The sequence below is a fragment of the Mytilus trossulus genome, chromosome 6 (genome assembly GCF_036588685.1).
Source record: "Mytilus trossulus isolate FHL-02 chromosome 6, PNRI_Mtr1.1.1.hap1, whole genome shotgun sequence".
In the NCBI taxonomy this organism is placed as follows: domain Eukaryota; kingdom Metazoa; phylum Mollusca; class Bivalvia; order Mytilida; family Mytilidae; genus Mytilus; species Mytilus trossulus.
In genome coordinates this window covers 89,585,431-89,603,720 of record NC_086378.1, presented here as the reverse complement: position 1 = coordinate 89,603,720, position 18,290 = coordinate 89,585,431, and the positions used below count along the sequence as shown (strand labels likewise).

Genomic DNA, 18,290 nt, shown 5'->3' with positions numbered 1-18,290 from the left:
GGCTTGAAACTATTTTCTTTTGGTTTGTATTTTTTGATAATACTTGCTAATGCATTATTTATATTTTACAGGTCCAAACAATGTGGTACTACCAACAGTTAATACAACAGGTGAGGTTGTTTTAAATTGTGAAAATATCTTCTTTTGTGATAAGAAATGGGATACATAATTCTATCTATTCGAAAGTTGTGTCTGGTTATCCAGCTTACCTCTTATTTTAACCATGCTGTATATTTTTTACATCTAATTATGAATTTGTTTACAGAGTCCTGTAATTAAGATACAAACTATGTCAGCTCTTGATCCTTCAAATTAACTTATTCTTAAAAATTCAAACACTGTAATAATGTCTGAATATTATTGTATTTGATAAAGAATTAAAAATACTGATGGTTTTTATAGCTTACTATACAGTATTTGTTTTGCTATTTGTTGAAGGCCATACAGTGACCTATATATAGTTGTTAACTTCTATGTCATTAAGTTGCTGGTGGATAGTTGTCTGATGAGTCTGTAAATTGAATTGAATTAAATTATAAAGCATGTGCACATAAAGTCTGATGGCAACTTTAGGAGAGCTCATTTGTGATTTTAAAAACAACTGCAATGAAAAATTCATATATGGCCAATATGTGTTAGAATAATGTATTAATATTTGGTAAACAGAAATTTGATGATGGACCAACTGAGTTTGTGTTACATGGAATAGCATGCTGGCATATTGCCTTTAAAATTTCCGAAGCTTTTGTTTGTAGATTCCTGGTAAATTTTTTGCATGGCCAGTATCTTAAGAATATATAAGAATTTGAAAAATTGGAATTTTGAATCTTCAATTGCACCACATAGTATAGCTGGTTGGTATAAAGCTTGATAATAAATTTCAGCAAGCTATATTTGTAGTACTCTATGGAATATTATGAATGAAAATATATTAGTATTGGATAAACATAATGTTAATGTAAGGGTGTATATTGTATCATCATTGAGATGTAGGATTACATATAGATTCTTCTACTGCATATCATGTGTTTATCCACACAGTTAAATTTTTAATTTTTAAAAATGCGAAGCTAACAAAGTGTTTTTAAATTCTTAAATTTAAATATAAAGAGTGGATAATTATCGTATTTCAAGACATTTGGTGGGGGAATCCTCTATTTTCAACAATATGCAAACAAGTTTGATCCTTATTTGCAAAAGATCTGAGAAAGATGAGTTTTTTCTATGTGACTTCATCAGACATAATCCTCTTTATTAATGATGTCACTATGAAAATATCAGAGTAAATCAATGGAAATCAATCTTCAGAATCAAAGGAGTAGGTTCAGTAAGACCCCTTTTTGGCCCCAAAATATAGCAGTTTTAGAAAATTGTTAAAATGTAATTGTTACGATATTTATTGGAAAGTAAAATGCTTCCACTACATAAATATGGGCTGTTTTCGACAATACAATGTACATATATCGGGTACTAGCATCATTAAGTCATGCTTGATTACTGAAATCTTACTAATTTTAGTTAAATTTTAGACTGTTTCTATCGATTTTTGGCATATTTGATAGATTTTTCATATCTAAGCTTGAATGGGAGCGTTTTTAATGACATAAAACATTTGAGTCATTTGAAATAGACACTTAAATGTTTAAACAGTGTCTAGAATCTTTCGTTAGATGAAGTTGAAAATTGAGGCCGAAATGCCCTAACCAGACCTACTGCTTTTGTCCTATAAAAAACTGATCAAACAAACCACAAGTTTATTAAAGAAAAATAATCAACAGGTCGGGAAAATCATAAATCAAACAAAAATTAGAAAAAAATATTTTATTCAACATTCAGACATTCCAAATATCTGTATAAGGTATATTATATTACCATGAACAATGATAGAGAATATCAGATTATATTGTCTTCTTTTTAGGTGGTGGGTGTCTGTATAAAGGAAAACTTTATCACCAAGGAGACAACTGGGAAGATGGTTGTGACTACAACTGTACCTGTGATGATGAACAAAGTGGACATTATTCATGTAATGCTCTGTAAGTTGTTAGTTTAAACATACTTTATTTGCTGAATTAAAGCAAAATGGATTAGACACAAGTAATCTTACTTGAAAAGTCTTCTCCATCGAAGTTGTTAGATATCAAGCAGACATTAATTATGCAGTTAACTTGGAAATGAAATGTAAGACAGAAGCAATATAATTTAAGCCATTCATCCACATAACTAGCAACCTCCAATCCTTTCTATATATTACTCCTTATATTATTTGGGACTATGGCACCAATACTTGGTGCTATCTCTATGGGGATAGAACCAAAAGCTAACAAGATACAGTGCAAATGAAAGCATTGTTGAACACTTATCAGAGATCAGTAAGGGATCCAAGAACTGGTTCATGGTTGAAGGTATTAACTGAAAAAAAATTTGGTCTAGGAGAAAGAACCAGTTTAGCAACAAATCTATTTACAAACAAAGTAAATTTATGTTGAAAACCTGTGGTACTCCTAACACAAAGTACATGATAATTGTGAGTTATTTAAAACAAATAGTACTCTACTTATTTAACAATACAATAAAAGCTGAAATGACATTTGTAAATTCGTTTACTTTTAAAATAATTGAAATGTATCAAAGAAAGTAAAGGATTTATTTTAATCAATAAAGATATTGGTTTGACAGTTGGGAAAAATCAACCATAACCAGTTACATTGACTGATGTAAACAGATTTATAAGCTGACTTCAAATCAACTTTGGCCAGAAACATTTTTATGTGATTTATTTTGCTGCATCAACTGATTGAAATTTTTGTTTTTCTACTTTGTCTATGAAGTCATTATATTATGAAGTCATACTTGAGCTGTCTTTTGCAGTAGTATGTTAATATTACACACCACATCCCCATTTGGTTTTAGGGAAACATGTTAAGAATTTATATTATTGGATGTGGACTAAGCAAACTTACAATTCCCCCTTTCGATTCTAATCAAAATCTGTTGATTATCTGAAGGGCGATTTTTGCTAATATGTTCAGTGGAGTAGATTTATGTTGAAGAAAAGTTCTTCTTGCCAAACATTATACATAAGGGCACACACACACACCAGCTTGACCTTTACAATCCCAAAGGATCCAAAGAGGCCTCCAAGAGATTCAATCTTTGAAACACAAATCTTGGATTGCATTCAGATTGTCTGAAAATTTTTGCACATGCATAACATCAAATTTTGACATTCAGAACAAACTAGAAAAGTTAATGCAGAAAACTTCATATAAATTGTTTAAATGTTCATATATGTAATGGTTCACTTATACATCAAAATCTTAAATCCATTCATAGTTATATTAATATACTTCACGAACAAACCACTGTGTCTGCTTAAAGTAAGATTTTCTAATTTAATCTAGATAAAATTGTTCATATTTCTACCCTCATATAACCAGGATATAAATTTGGTTACTTTTCTTTTCAGTTGTCCTGTATATGACCATCTTCCTAAGTTATGTGAAGTGGTGATACCAAATGGTCAATGTTGTGGTCATGTCGAATGTAGACCAGATATAGGACTAATTATCACAGCCCCTCCAAGTAATTACAAGAAACAACTGTACTGTTTTGCAAATATATAGTATTCTTTTTTGCAAACGTGAAATAGTAAATTTAAATCAGACCATTTAAGTTTTTAATACATCTTTACCAAAGCGAAACTCGAAAATATTATGTTGTAATGTTGCAAAATAAAAAGTCCTAGAAGATATTGTCATTAAGTTAACAATTTGAAGTAGCAAGTGTACTAGTTGTTCAAAGGAGTCAGGGGTCCTGGCAGTACAAAATGACACATAAAACATGGTGCCCGATAGTAATGTTTTCTTGTTATTTTTTCTTGTACTTTTCTTTGCTTGAAAAAAATGCTTTAAATTTACTATCTTTTTTGCACATTTTAACAATATTTCATGTTTTTTATATCTGTTTAACCAATTCTTCATCTCTGTTGGTTATCACGCAAGCTCACCTTGTTTAATGTTACATACTATCTTGAAGTTGCAACATATTGTCTAGGTATCTTGTCTTTTGCGAGGAGTATCAATTTACTTCAAATTATTAGATCACTTTAGATCACAATTTGCTTCTTGTCATGAGATGAGGGAAGGTGATTTACTACCAATAAATGTATATTTTTAGTATATTAATGATTTCTCTCCTGTTTAGATACCTGTTTTTACAAAGGACAATATTATGGACAGGATGACACATGGATTGATGATTGTAAATACAAATGTGAATGTCTTCAAGCAAATCTTGGATTCTATAGATGTAAAGAATTGTAAGTTTGTAAAATAGAGGCAAAAGATACCAAGGGGGACATTCAATCTCATCAGTCAAAAGTAAATTGCTCAAATTGAAAAAAAGCCTTGCAACAGGGATACATGATTTTCAAAGTTTTTAATTTGATTTGGTAACCATAACCAAGTGACACATCAACTGGTGCTAAATATAAAATTGAATGAGAGGGATTGTGTTCAAAGTGACTGTTGATCAAGTTATAAAATGATTGAAGAAAAACCTGGTATAAGTGAACAGTAAATGTTAAAGACGGCTGGTCAAATAATACTATACATTGTTTACTATTTGAATTCAATGTTATTGGTGCTGTCAAAATAAAGTCCTAGATAGATTTATAGAAAATGAAGATGTAGTTGAAACACTCCCATCTGTAATCACCAGGAGAGTGCTGTCATGTTTTGTTGGATTCTATTCCAATTTGAATGATGGACTACTTTCATCAAAACCATGAATTATTACTATGATTTAATATAAACAGAAGAACATTAAGATAAGGAGTTGAATTTTTTGGGTGTGCATCAACAAAAAATGAAAGGATGTCACTATTATGCTTATCAAAAATTCTCTCATCATAACTGATATTTTCACAATTTATTCATGTCAATGTTACTTTACATTGGAATCTAGTAGTGTCATTGCCAGTCTCTACAAATTTGCTTTTCATTTGAAATGGCAACTATAAGAGATTTAAACAGTACATACAGTGTTGACCAGGTTGCATAGATAGAAAATTGCTCTGATTTGTTTGTCCTAGTACCATTGTGCATTTCCTATTTAATCATTTATTTGTTTGGTCCTTTGATGCAACAACAGAGCTAGGGACATAGTAATTTTGGATATTTGTCCACCTTGTAAGTCATCACATCATTTCAATATGATATATGTTAAACAAAATATCTCAATGAAGATTGAAAACTAATGCAAATCAAAAGTTTGTTTGGCTGTTGTGACCTTTGTGTTAACAAATTCTGTTGTGTCATACCTATGACATATGTTGCTATGCTCCTTGGAAGTAATATTGTTTGAAGGTTGGTTCAAAATGCTATAAATATCATATTTTTGAAAGCCAATTATTTATTGAAAAAAGTCCTTTGGGTTATAACCTTAGAAAGCATAGATTACTAAATGAGTTTGTGAATAATTGCTGTTTTAGCACTGTTACATTACAGTGGTAGGTGAAATAGATTTGCAAACTTTTAATTCATTTCATTCACTTTTTTCCTTTCAAAGAATGTTTAAAATGAAGCACTTTCATAATTACAATATGACGAACATATCAATACCCCTTGTCTTAAATTAGTCCAAGCAATTTCAAACTTAGAACACACGTTTACTATGATATGATCTTTCTAATTCTAACGCCTAATTAGAGATTTTCCCTTATGTTCAAGGTCCAAATTTGGTCCTGGTATCTGTGATGAGTTTATTTTAAACAGTGGATGGGGCATCCGTGTACAACTTTTGATTTCAATTAATTTTATTTACATGCTACTATTAACAGACTGACAATTTGGGCTCTACAATTTATCAAAAAGATTTTTCTTTCCATTTTATTGCATCACAAAGACTTTTAAAATATTTTATGCAACTTTGATATTTTAAACCAGTGACAGAATTCTAATATAAACTTTAACAAAATAAGAAAACTATAGTTTGTAACTGGAAACAATGGACCTTAGATTGTATCTTAAACAAATTGAGATTTTGGATCAGTTAGTGAGCTCATACTAATTGTTTTCTTGCAATTAGTAAAAGATAAACTGACAATGTCAAATGTGTGCTTTGATAAATTGAATCAGTATTTCATTTGAAAATAAATTCTCATGAAATACACTGTGTAAAAACCATCGGCGTATATCAAATTTTCCCGCAAGGAGATGATACTGGATAAGTTGAATAACACCAAACATTCTATCAGGTAAAATTATTATTATTTTCGCACAAAATTGCTTCAAAATCTTTCTTGCTGAGTTTCTTTGTGATTTTTGCTTCACCAGTGATTTGCTGCTGATAGTTGCTTTAGATCTCTGTGCATATTTTCAACCATATACCATACATATATTGTTTAAGTTATTAGGAAAATTAAGAAAGTAACCTCAATTTAGGGTGTAAGGAATTAAATTGCTGCGGAAGGTATTTTCAAGGTGAATGGGTTACAAATAATCTTTGTATGAAAAATGGGGAAAAAAAACAACAGCACCTCTACAGTTCTCCATATCTATTGATTAGCTTATTACCTCACCCAGCTCCACATAAGATTTTTATAAACATTTTTCTGACACCCACATGATTTATATAAACATTTTTCTGACACTACTTTGATGAATTCATCATAGGCTTATTGAGTTTCGAAAAGTGATCCATGACCCTGCCTATCAACTAGACATTTTCAGATTTATGTTATTATAAACAGTTGACCTTCTGAATTGTTCTTTGAATTTAATAACTTTTGCAGAAATAATAGAACTTTTTGCTTATTATTGCATTATGGCTCCTTATGAAATCCACTTCTTTGATACATTTTGACAAAAGATTTTGGAACTTTCAAGATTTTTTTCTGGACTATGTATTTGCTTAATCATAGCATAATGATGAATTATGAATGCTTCCCCATTGCATTTATTATGTCACCCGATCGACAATGTCGGGTGACATATTGCTTTTCTTATTATGGCACCCTCAACGGAGTTGGGGTGACATATTGTTATTCTACGTTTCTTTTTGTTCTTTTTTTTATTATTTTTCTTCCACTATTTTTGTCCGGAGCAGTTCTCGGAATAGAATGGACCAAAGTTGATGGAACTATGGTATAATGTTGACCACCATGCGAAGTTGTCCCTCTGACTTTGGAATGGTCAAGATGGCCACCGTTACCATGGAAACAGAACAAATGTGAAAAAATCCAGTTTTTTGTTTTGGTGAACTGTTTGGATATGCTTTATCTCAGAATCATTATATTTTAATACAATGTAGGTGCCCACTATATACAGGTGTTGGATGATTTTGGCACTCATTGGAACTACTATGTTGCCATGGGAACAACACCAAAAATTTAAAAATTCTCAAAATGCTCCAAACTTCAGGAAACTTCACAGTACGGATGAGCAACATTGGAAGATGTGGAATTTGGCGTTGGAATTTCCAAAATATCTCTTGTTACCATGGAAACAATGCAAAAAAGGTCAAAACTTTGAATTTTCACAGAACATTCCAGAACATCAATGTTAAATTTATTCTAGAGACAGTAAATGGTATATGATTATGGAGGGAAACAATTGCAGCAGGGGTTTGACTTTGGAATATTCAAAATGGCCGCCGTTACCATGGAAACAGCAAAAATATGAAAAACTTCAAAATGCTTTAAATTTTATGAAACTTATAACAAATGTTGCCTAGCTTATGTAGACTTGACTTTTGAGTTTGGAATTTTCAAAATGGCCGCCGTTACCATGGAAACAGCAAAAATATCCAAAATTTCAAAATGCTTTAAACTTAATGAAATTTTGCAAAAAAGTCACTAGACATCTGTAGATGCACTATTTGACTTTGGAATTTTCAAACTGGCTGCCGCTCACCTGGAAATGGGGGAAGGGTGCCATCCGTTATTGCTAGCAATTACAAATCTAGTGTTTCTTTGTTATTAAGTCACCAAAACGGAGTTTTTGGCGACTTATTGTTTTTGTATCGTTTCTTATTATTATTATTCTTATTCTTCTCTTTCTGACCCCTTGAACTGTCGTACCATTTTCTTTAAAGCATTAGGGGATGGAAACTTGATATTTATTCTGGGTATAGGTCTGCATCATGGGGGTTGCAGAACCCAATGTCCATGATACCAGGGTGTCATCTTGGCATAATTAGGGGGGCTCAAAGATGGGTGGGGTCAATTTTTTTTTGCATTTCATCAATTTTCTGCTGTAAATAGAGTAGATGGTATTATATTTTCTTTTATGAATATTTAGAGACACATGTCAGCTTCAACTTGGAACTAATTTTATTTCAGTAGGGGGTCTCCTTGGCATAGTTTTAGGGGGGTGAATTTTTATGGAACATTCCAGAACAACAATGTCAAATTAGTTCTAGAGACATTAAATGGTACATGATTGTATATAATTATGGAGGGAACACATTACAGTGGGGGTTGGACTTTGTAATATTCAAAATGGCCACCGTTACCATGGAAACAGCAAAAATATGAAAAACTTCAAAATGCTTCAAAATTATTGAAACTTATAGCAAATGTTGCCTAATGTATGTAGACTAAACTTTTGAGTTTGGAATTTTCAAAATGGCCGCCGTTGCCATGGAAACAGCAAAAATGTCCAAAAATTTCAAAATGCTTCAAAATTGATGAAACTTAAAACAAATGTTGCCTACCATATGTGGACATTACTTTTGACTTCAAAATTTCCAAAATGGCCGCCATAACCATGGAAACGGCAAAAATGTTAGAATATCAAAATCCATTCGATTTAATGAAACTTTACACATAGCTAATTTGGAATCATTGATACCGCAGAACAAACGATTTGGGGTCCGTTTTGGTGACTTTTGTGTTAGCATCCTAACACAGGATTACTAGTTATTATTATTCTTCCACCTTTTTTTGTCCGTCAGGTTTTTTGGAGTAAAATGGAACCAATGTTGATGGAACTCTACTATAATGAGGACCCCCATCTGAAGTTGTGCACCTTGCTATGGAATGGTTAAAAATGGCCACCGTTTCCATGGAAACGGAACAAATGTGAAAAATTCCACTTTTTGGTTTTGGTGAATTATTTGGAGATGCTTTAACTTAGAATCATTATATTTTGGTACAATGTAGGTGCCCACTATATAGTGGTTTTGGATGATTTTTGGCATTCATTGGAACTACTATGTTGCCATGGATACCACACCAAAAATTTCAAAATTATCAAAATGCTCCAAATTTAATTAAACTTCACAGTAACGATGAGCAACATTGGAAGATGTGCAATTTGGCGTTGGAATTTCCAAAATGTCTTGTGTTACCATGGAAACAAGGCAAAAATGGTCAAAACGCTTAAAAAACCTTAAAAACTGGCATTTACTTCCTTTAAATGGTAGGTCAAATCCATTGAAACTCTGATGGTATGTTCCCTCCCATGATCCAATGTGGTATTTGTCATTAGGAATTTGGAATGGTCTGTGTTACCATGGAAACCAGCCAAAATGTCAAAAAATTCAAAAATTTCAAAATGCTCAAAAAGTAATGATACTTTACATGATTGCTGACTGTCAAGTCTGCATGCGATTTTTGAAGTTGGAATTTCCAAAATGGCCACCGTTGCCATGGAAACTGCAAAAATGTCAAAAATTTTCAAAATGCTCCAAACTTTATTGAAATTAATATTATTGTCAGCTGGCATGTATAGATGAGACTTTTGACTTTGGAATTTTCAAAATGGCTGCCGTTGCCATGGAAACAGCAGAAATGTGAAACTTTTCATGATGCACTTATTTTAATGAAAATTTACAAAAAGATACATCGCAATTCATAGATCTGCATTCACTGTTAACTTGTTTTGAAATGGCTGCCGCTTAGTGGCAATGGGGGAAGGGTGACATCCGCTATTGCTTGCAATGGCAATTCTAGTTACTTATTGAGATTGTTCTGTCATTAAAATATGACCTCACTTTACTCTTTTTTTTATCTATTTTTATCTCTCTGTACATGTCACAAATCCTTTTTTTTTGTTTTATTTTGATTGATGGTATTTAATGTGAGTTAATTTAATAAAATTAATGGTACCAATTTTCTTGCACCAGAAGTGCATTTCAACAATACATGTCTCTTCAGTGATGTTTGTGGCCAAAATATTTAAAATCCAAATAGATATAGGAAGATGTGGTGTGAGTGCCAATGAGACAACTCTCCATCCAAATAACAATTTAAAAATTAAACCATTATAGGTTAAAGTATGGCCTTCAACACGGAGCCAAAGCTTATATAAAAGATCAAGAGCTTTAATCCAAAAGGTCCAAAAAGTATAGCCAAATCCGTGAAAGGAATCAAATTTAATTTAAAATAGAGATTCATTTCTTGCTTTTAAGGAACTTTTTGTATATTATTCTTCATTGTTTGTATCAGTGTTTTGACTTTTTAATTTTTAATTTTTTTATTTTGCACATATAGTTTGCTATAATTTTTTAACCTTTTGGATTATAGCTCTTCATCTGTATAAGCTTTCAATTTCAAATATTTTTGCCACGAGCATCACTGAAGAGACATGTAATGTCGAAATGCGCATATGTGGCAAGAAAATTGGTATTGTTAATTTTATTGCATAAGATGATCCCATATACATATTTAATAATGAAAATTTAATATTTTATACTGTCAATGTTTGTATATACATCAAATGAGTAAGTAGATAAGTTGGCAGTAGTTAAGCTATGTGCAAATAGATAATGCCTCAAACTAACCTCTGTTAAGACTTTATAACCTATACATCAGTCATGCCTTTAGGAATGTCATTGGGCAATTATACTCTGCAATTAATACTTATTTCATACATATATTGATTTTGCTGTAAGGCATATATATATTTTATGTCAAATCATTAAGATGAACAAACATTCCGTTTGCTTATTGCTGCTTCTATCCTGCTTTGCATTTTAAATATAATGTAGTATATTATGAAAGCTAAAAAATCTGTTCTGTTTGTCAGAGATACTTACTTTTTTTTATATTTTCCTGTTTCTTCATACATTAGGGAAGCATTTTACTCTTTAGTTCAGTTTATTTAAATAAGTTTTTTCACAAAGCATTGATAAAGAATATGTTAAACTTGGAAAATAAATGATAATGGAATTTATTTGAGTGAACAAAATAGTTTGTCTTTAATCAAAACTGTGATAAGTTATTAACACGTTGTTTATTTTGCAGGTGCTATAAATGGCAATTGCCTGGACAATGTACACTGAAAGAACCTGCTCCAGGGAAGTGTTGTAAAACACCTAGTTGTCCTCCATGGGAGATCACTATACAATATCCTTCAGGATATAAGGAAGAATGATTGCAGAAAAAACATATATAGCTGTTGTTATTGTTTTGATTAAAATGGGTGCTGAAGTGGCCTCCTTTTTTTAAATAGATAAAGAGTTGAGGCATATATACATATAGAAAAAAGGAAATAAAACCTTTTACTTTAGGAATGGTTATTCCTGCATGCTTTTTTGAGTGAATTTAGAGAAATTACAATAAAAGTGAATGTACTTTTAGTCCTTGATAATTTTTTGTGACTTTTAGAAAGTGATTGCTATGTTCAATTTTTAATCAAATAACTGACTTGACACATAAAAGAATATTAATGTAAAATTGTTTTAAGATTAAGCATCAAATATAGATAGTAATATAACAAAAAATCAAGATAAACAAAATAATAAGTATTTGCTCAATGTGTATTTTTAAATGGATTAACAATACTAATAAAAGGAGATGTGAAATTATTAAAAGTAACCTTCAAAAAAGTGAAAAAAGCACCTTTCAGGGAATGTATGGTTTCCTTTTATCTAGAAATTTGTAAAACAACTCAAAGATCAAAGATCTGACTGTTACCATCAAATTGGTGTAAAAAATAGCTGAGATAAGATCAAAGATAAACTATTAAATTGATAAATGATCGATTTTTAGGTAAGGACTCTAAAGCATGCAATGTCATTTGTGATGAATCAAAAGAGTTTCAGAGAAGAACCCTGTTAGCATAATAACAAATGTTTGCTGTCCTGTTTTACTTGTTTTATTTATGATGCTGTCTCGACGAGGGAATTATTTACAGGATTACAAATCTTTAAAACAAAACAAAATAACCAATTGATAAGAGTTTTTTAATGAATGGGTTACTCATATTGGTATGTGGTCAATTGGTTTAAATGTGAAAGTAAACTCCATTGAAATTTTTGCTAATTGCCACTCCACTCTTTTCTTTAGAAAATGAAAGGTTCTGACTCGAAGTTTGCAAGTGAATGATAGTTCCTTTGTGGGTAAACTGTGATTCTCAGACAGTCTTCCCTTTCTCAGGAATTATATCGCGTGATTTGTTATCAAATGTCTTGTATAGGTATCAATTAATATAAACATGGACACTCCCATTCACATTAAGAATTAAGAGACCCCTACATGAATGATGAGGGTTAGGGTAAAGGTTACCTTAACATTAACAAAACCCTAATCCTCACCCGGTTTTGGTGCAATTAATGAGGCAAAATTGGTCTACAAAATTATTTTAAAAAAATAATTTAAATTGGAAGGAATAAAGGTTTATTTATGTTCAATACGTTTAGTCCTAGTAACCTTTACATTGGTTAATTTCTTATATAAAGATTCATAAGCCAGAAGAAGAAAGTGAGACGAAAAATAATGTGATAGTTTTTAGCATTCAGGATTGCGAAGGATAACTCAAAATTTAGTTGAATATTTATAAAGTGCAATACAAAAAATGACATGTTACCATTTTCACAATGTAGAAAAATGTAACCTGCTTACTACATAGTACCCACACATTAGGACCTATACATAACATTCAGTTATTCAAGTCACAATATACAAGAATAGTAGCTATAGATTTCATTGAATAAACTTGAATGAGAAGTTATAATCATAATTTTGAAATTAATATTCTTTTTATTTATAAACAGCTTGAAACGGCTCATGTAATAAAGTTAACACACTGTGTTTTAACTTAAATTTGATAAGTTAGATATTTCAAAATTACGTTAAAGAATTTTTCTTTGATGTCTTAATTTTATGTTCACCCGAGGTGAACTGTTACATGAGCCACATCTAATTTAGCAAAGAAAAGGACGAGCGGGCTTACATTTACCAAAGCACAGCTACACAGTGAAGAGTACTATAACTAATATACAATAGTTATCAAAGGTACCAGGATTATAATGTAGCATGCCAGATAAGCCTTTCGTCTACATAAGACTGAACAGTGACGCTCATATCAAAATATTTTTAAAGCCAAACAATTACAAAGTTGAAGAGCATTCAGGATAAAAAAATTCCAAAAAGTTGTTCCAAATACGGCTTAGGAAATCTATGCCTGGAATAAGAAAATCCTTAGTTTTTCGAAAAATTTAAACTTTTGTTTACAGGAAATTTATAAAAATAACCACATTATTGATATTCATGTCAACACCGAAGTGTTGACTACTGGGCTGGTGATACAAGACACTTCAAATGAATATAATAATAAAAAAAAAGACCACTGAATGATTTACAAAGACGTATAAAAAGATATAATATTTTGTTAAGATGATTAACAACGTCATTACCTACTTAACTAAAATTTAAGATCATTTGTTATAATTTGTAAAGTTGATACGGATTATTTATTAAGAAGGTCTTGATACCTTCCAATGAAGTTTACGACACTTTCTTTGCCATACCCCATCTTCTCAGACACTAGTGACGTATCACAAAGTATGAATAGCTGGAAGCTCTTGGATACCGAATTAGTAGGGGAAATGTATATGCAATATACCTCAAATGTTAAGTTGTTCTATAACTACTAAGAGGTGAAATTGATAATTTGAGAATATAAATCGTTTCGTTTGTCAATGATACTGTTACTGAGATCACCGCTAGTGCCACATTTGAAGTACATGTTTTAAAATGAGTCGGAGGAAACTGTGTTGTTTTAATTTGTATGCTGGAGGTTTTAGCAATCTTGCCTAATCAAACATTGAATTGTTCATGGAAAGGACACCATCAATATATCTGAATGTGAAATTAAATCACTGGCCTTTTTTATCTTGCTTGTTGATAAGTATCTGACGGAACTCCGAATCATAGAAAGATATGAAGAGTATGGAAATCAGAGGCACACAGATCGTACCCATAGGAATGCCGGCAATTTGATAACAATACACAATTTGTCCTTGTGGTGGCCTCGTGCAAATTAACTGATGCCAGGTAAAAAGTTATTAAAATGAATAAAAGTGAGAGAATAGTCTAGATTTGAAAATACTCTTTTGCCTTATATCCTTTTTTTTGTATGCATTAGTTGATCATTTTTCAATACTCAAGTTTGGCAAAGCATTGAAAGGAAACCTGTACATGTATTTAGAAAAAGGAAAGATATTCGATTTAAGTCCAGTAAAACCAACATTTTTGTCTACACTCAATGATAAGGTATTAACAGTCAGCATGTTTTGTTATTTTCGTAGGTGTTATACATGGAAGTTGCCTGCACAATGTACACTGAAAGAACCTGCTCCAGGAAAATGTTGTCAAACACCAAGTTGTCCTCCATGGGTCTATTTACAGTATCCAGTAGGATATAAGGCTGAATAGAGACAGAATAACAGTGTGATTGTTTTTAATAAAAACGGTTGCTTTCGTAACCAACTTTTAAACATTGATGTAAAGAGTTTAGACATTGCTGTATGTCGTGTATGCAGAAAAAAATTAAATCAAATTATTGAATAGTATTCTTATATGATTATATTTAGTGAAATGTAAGAAAGAACTATAATAATGGTGAAGGTACCTTTTTATTTTGATAAGTTTTTGAATGTGACTTTAAGAAGGAAATTGTTCATTTCTATATGAAAGTCAAATAGTAGACTTAGCACAATTAAGCCATTATCAACATTTTTCAAATTTGCATATCATTAAAAAAAATAAGGATGGAATCGAAAAAACCGCAATAACAAAAACTTTAACAATCAAAAATCACGTTCTGTATGGTCTGTCTTTTCAAGACATTTGTAAAGAATTGCAACCATCAAAAATCAGACGTCGCCATTTAATTTCTTACATGTCAAAAATAGATGAGATCAAAGAAATCCACTGGATATGTGCTAATTGCAGTAAAGTTTTAAAGAAATGATTCATGTATGAAAGTATTTTATTAAGAGCAGCCTTATCAATGAGTTGTGATGTAATCACTTATAACAAAATTTTGCGAAAAAAATATAGAATCGTATATATGTCAAGACATCAAATAAAAGTATTCACTCCGAAGAAAATGCACCGTTCAGTTACAGAGTGATCCTTGTTAGCATGTGCTGTAACTTGCTTTGTTTATTTTGATGCCCAAGGGAATTATTTGAATATTTAAAAATCTTTAAACTAAAGTAATGTGCAAAATTACCCACCGAAAAATAAAAATATCAAGTTTATTTGTTTTTTGAATGGGTCACACTGATTTGTAAGCAGTAAATTGAGTTTCCCCTGATTCACATGTATCTGTATTTATGTAGATGTATTTATTAAAAAAAACTTTAAAATAAATTAATTGTGTATTCATTAATATTTATTGGATACCAATTTCTATAGATATCGTAGGTACAACATGCGCAAGGAACGACCATAAAGGAATGTATACCACTGTGCCTAAGAGAGGGACGAAAAATACCAGAGGAACAGTTAAACGCATCGATCGGAAATAAGCTGAAAACGCCATGGCTTAAAATGAAAAGGACAAACAGTAATAGTATAAATGACACAACATAGAAAATTAAAGACTGAGCAACAAAAAAAAATGGGGTAGATCTCAGATGCTCCGGAAGGGTAGGCACATCCTGTGCCACATGTGGCACCCGCGTCGTGTTGCTCATGTTATTACAAATCCGGTGATAGTCTAATTCGGTAGATCACATTCATGAAGAGGGAAGGACATTGTAGTTACGACGCAAGGAACATGTTCGATATCATCTGTGAAACGGTTATACCAACTCGTGATGACGTCAGAAAAATAAGGAATGATATCAAATTCATCTTTGAAAATCTTGGTTTAGTATCTTCATTGTGAGCAGCAACACTCTATTAAGGAAAAACAAGCACGGGAATATCGTTTTAATTGGGAGATATATACTCCGTTTGCAGGCGCTTCTGGAAAGTTGTTACTAAAAAATGGAAAGTTCACAATTGGGAAGCTGGAATCATCTCTTTTTCAACCTACCCTCATTGTCAATTTCTAGATATAAGTTAATATATGAGGCCGACTTAACTGAGTCTGTTTTGTACTTTATCTCTTATTCGATTGAACAGATGCGTTCAACAAAGTCACCAAATTTTGAATTATTTAGTGAGAGAACATAATATTTATAGCAGAAAGTAAAGTTAAATCATTAATTTTAATGTACACTGGCAAAAAATGTCTGGACTCAATGTTGTCTAATATCCGGCACGGTTAATGTATTATTTTTTTTTTTTTTTTTTTTTAATGTTTTTTTTTATGTGTTCATGTCCTTTAAGAAGGAATCATCAGACCTTCACTTTTTTTATGGTTCCGTGAATAATTTTGAATATATGTGATACTTTTATTAAATTTGTTAGATTACAGACTTTGAAATAAGATTCAATTACGATTATTTTAGCAGTGACTTCATGTCAGTGCGTACACTCTTGTATAAAAAAGATGTAGTAATATTATATTTTTAAAACGCAATAAAGTTGTTATCCAAAAAAATATATGTCACACGTTGAATTTCTTTTGATTGACAATGTTTAGATATGTGTAAGGGGGGTGGTAAAGGGGGGTACTGCACACGGAAACACGTGAAATAAAAATTGAAAAAACTTTGCACGAAAAATAAAAATCAGGAAAAACGTAGCACGAGAAATAAAATCGTATATATTAAGGAAAAAATTACTAGAAGTTCTTAAGTCAGCCGTTCTTTGAGATCATGCAGTCATTATCAATGGACATATAGACCCTGCGGTCACCTTTTACTTAGGGTTCGCTAGTTGCATCTGATTTGAAAAAAATAATTTTATTCATAGTAATTTGATGGACCTTATCGCATACCATACATATATATATACAATATAATTGCAAAAGTAGAATGGTATCAAAGTCAATGTACATCAAGTTCTATGATTATATTACACAAGTTTCAGAAGGTATCATAACACGCTGACTTTGAATTAGTCCCGTTTTACTTTTCATCAAATGCGGGACAAGCATGCACGATAAATTAGGTGTACCGATACGAAACACGGAAAATAAATAAGGAGAAACACGAAGCACGCACATCGAGCCAAACACGAGAAACGAGAAATAAAAACTCAAAACACGAAGACACGTGAAATAAAAAGGCCGAAAACGTTGCACGAAAATAACCCTTTACCACCCTCTGTAAGCTTTGCCTTTCATAGACTTATGGTTTCTACACATAACCGGTTGGTATACACAGATAAATCCTGGTGGTTGTGTTTCGTTCCATAAACAGAAATACAAGTATTGATGTACCCAAAGCTTGTTTTGTATTCCCCATGTCAAAATCTTTCTTTACGTACTGACTATGTGAACAATTTAACAAGATTTTAAACGATTTCGAGGCAAGGTTCACTCAATTCGTTATTCTAACATGCATTTTTACTTATTTTTTTCCGTTAATCTAGAATGGTTGTAGAAATATGTGCAGGAATTTATATCTGTGCTACTTATTAGTATGGAATATTTTAAAGTATCAACACAGCCCATTGTTTAAAACAGGCTGTTTGTCAATTTGTATATATGTAAGTATCTAATATAATTGAGCATCCCATTGCAAGGGTATATTTTTCAATTTAATAATAGATAATATTATATTTTCAGGTGTTATACATGGAATCTTCCAGCTGTATGTACATTAAATGATCCTAAGCCAAGGAAGTGCTGCAAGACCCCATCATGTCCACCATGGAGTAATATAATCATAACTTATCCTGCCAATTACAAAGAGGAATAAAGAGCTTAAAAAACATTTACACTTTTGAAGTTTTGTCATATTTAGAATTTTAAATATTTTTATATTATTTTACATTGCACACATTGTTTCAATTTGAACAATGCAGTGTTGTTGTCTCGCCTTCGATAAAGGTGCAGTATGTGAGACATAGGTATAACCATCTGGAGGTGCAGTGTAAACGTTTTGTGTAAAGTTTAATATTTCAGAAGGTAGAAAACCTGGATGCACCATACCTTGTT

At 31.4% G+C, this 18,290-nt stretch overlaps 1 protein-coding gene across 2 annotated transcripts in view; it reads left to right on the top strand.

Annotated features, from left to right (window-relative positions):
* LOC134722191 (uncharacterized) overlaps nt 1-18,066 on the top strand; it is a 102,739-nt gene extending 84,673 nt beyond the window's left edge. The window contains exons 67-71 of one of the 2 annotated variants that reach the window (XM_063585774.1): nt 72-110; nt 1,919-2,036; nt 3,470-3,585; nt 4,207-4,321; nt 17,919-18,066. In XM_063585774.1, the coding sequence (XP_063441844.1) occupies nt 72-110; nt 1,919-2,036; nt 3,470-3,585; nt 4,207-4,321; nt 17,919-18,051 (521 nt within the window). In that variant the 3' untranslated portion in view covers nt 18,052-18,066. Of the gene's footprint in view, nt 1-71; nt 111-1,918; nt 2,037-3,469; nt 3,586-4,206; nt 4,322-11,251; nt 11,587-17,918 lie in introns of those variants that run through there. The other variant, XM_063585775.1, reaches the window with a different exon arrangement.
* Nucleotides 18,067-18,290: the final 224 nt, after the last annotated feature.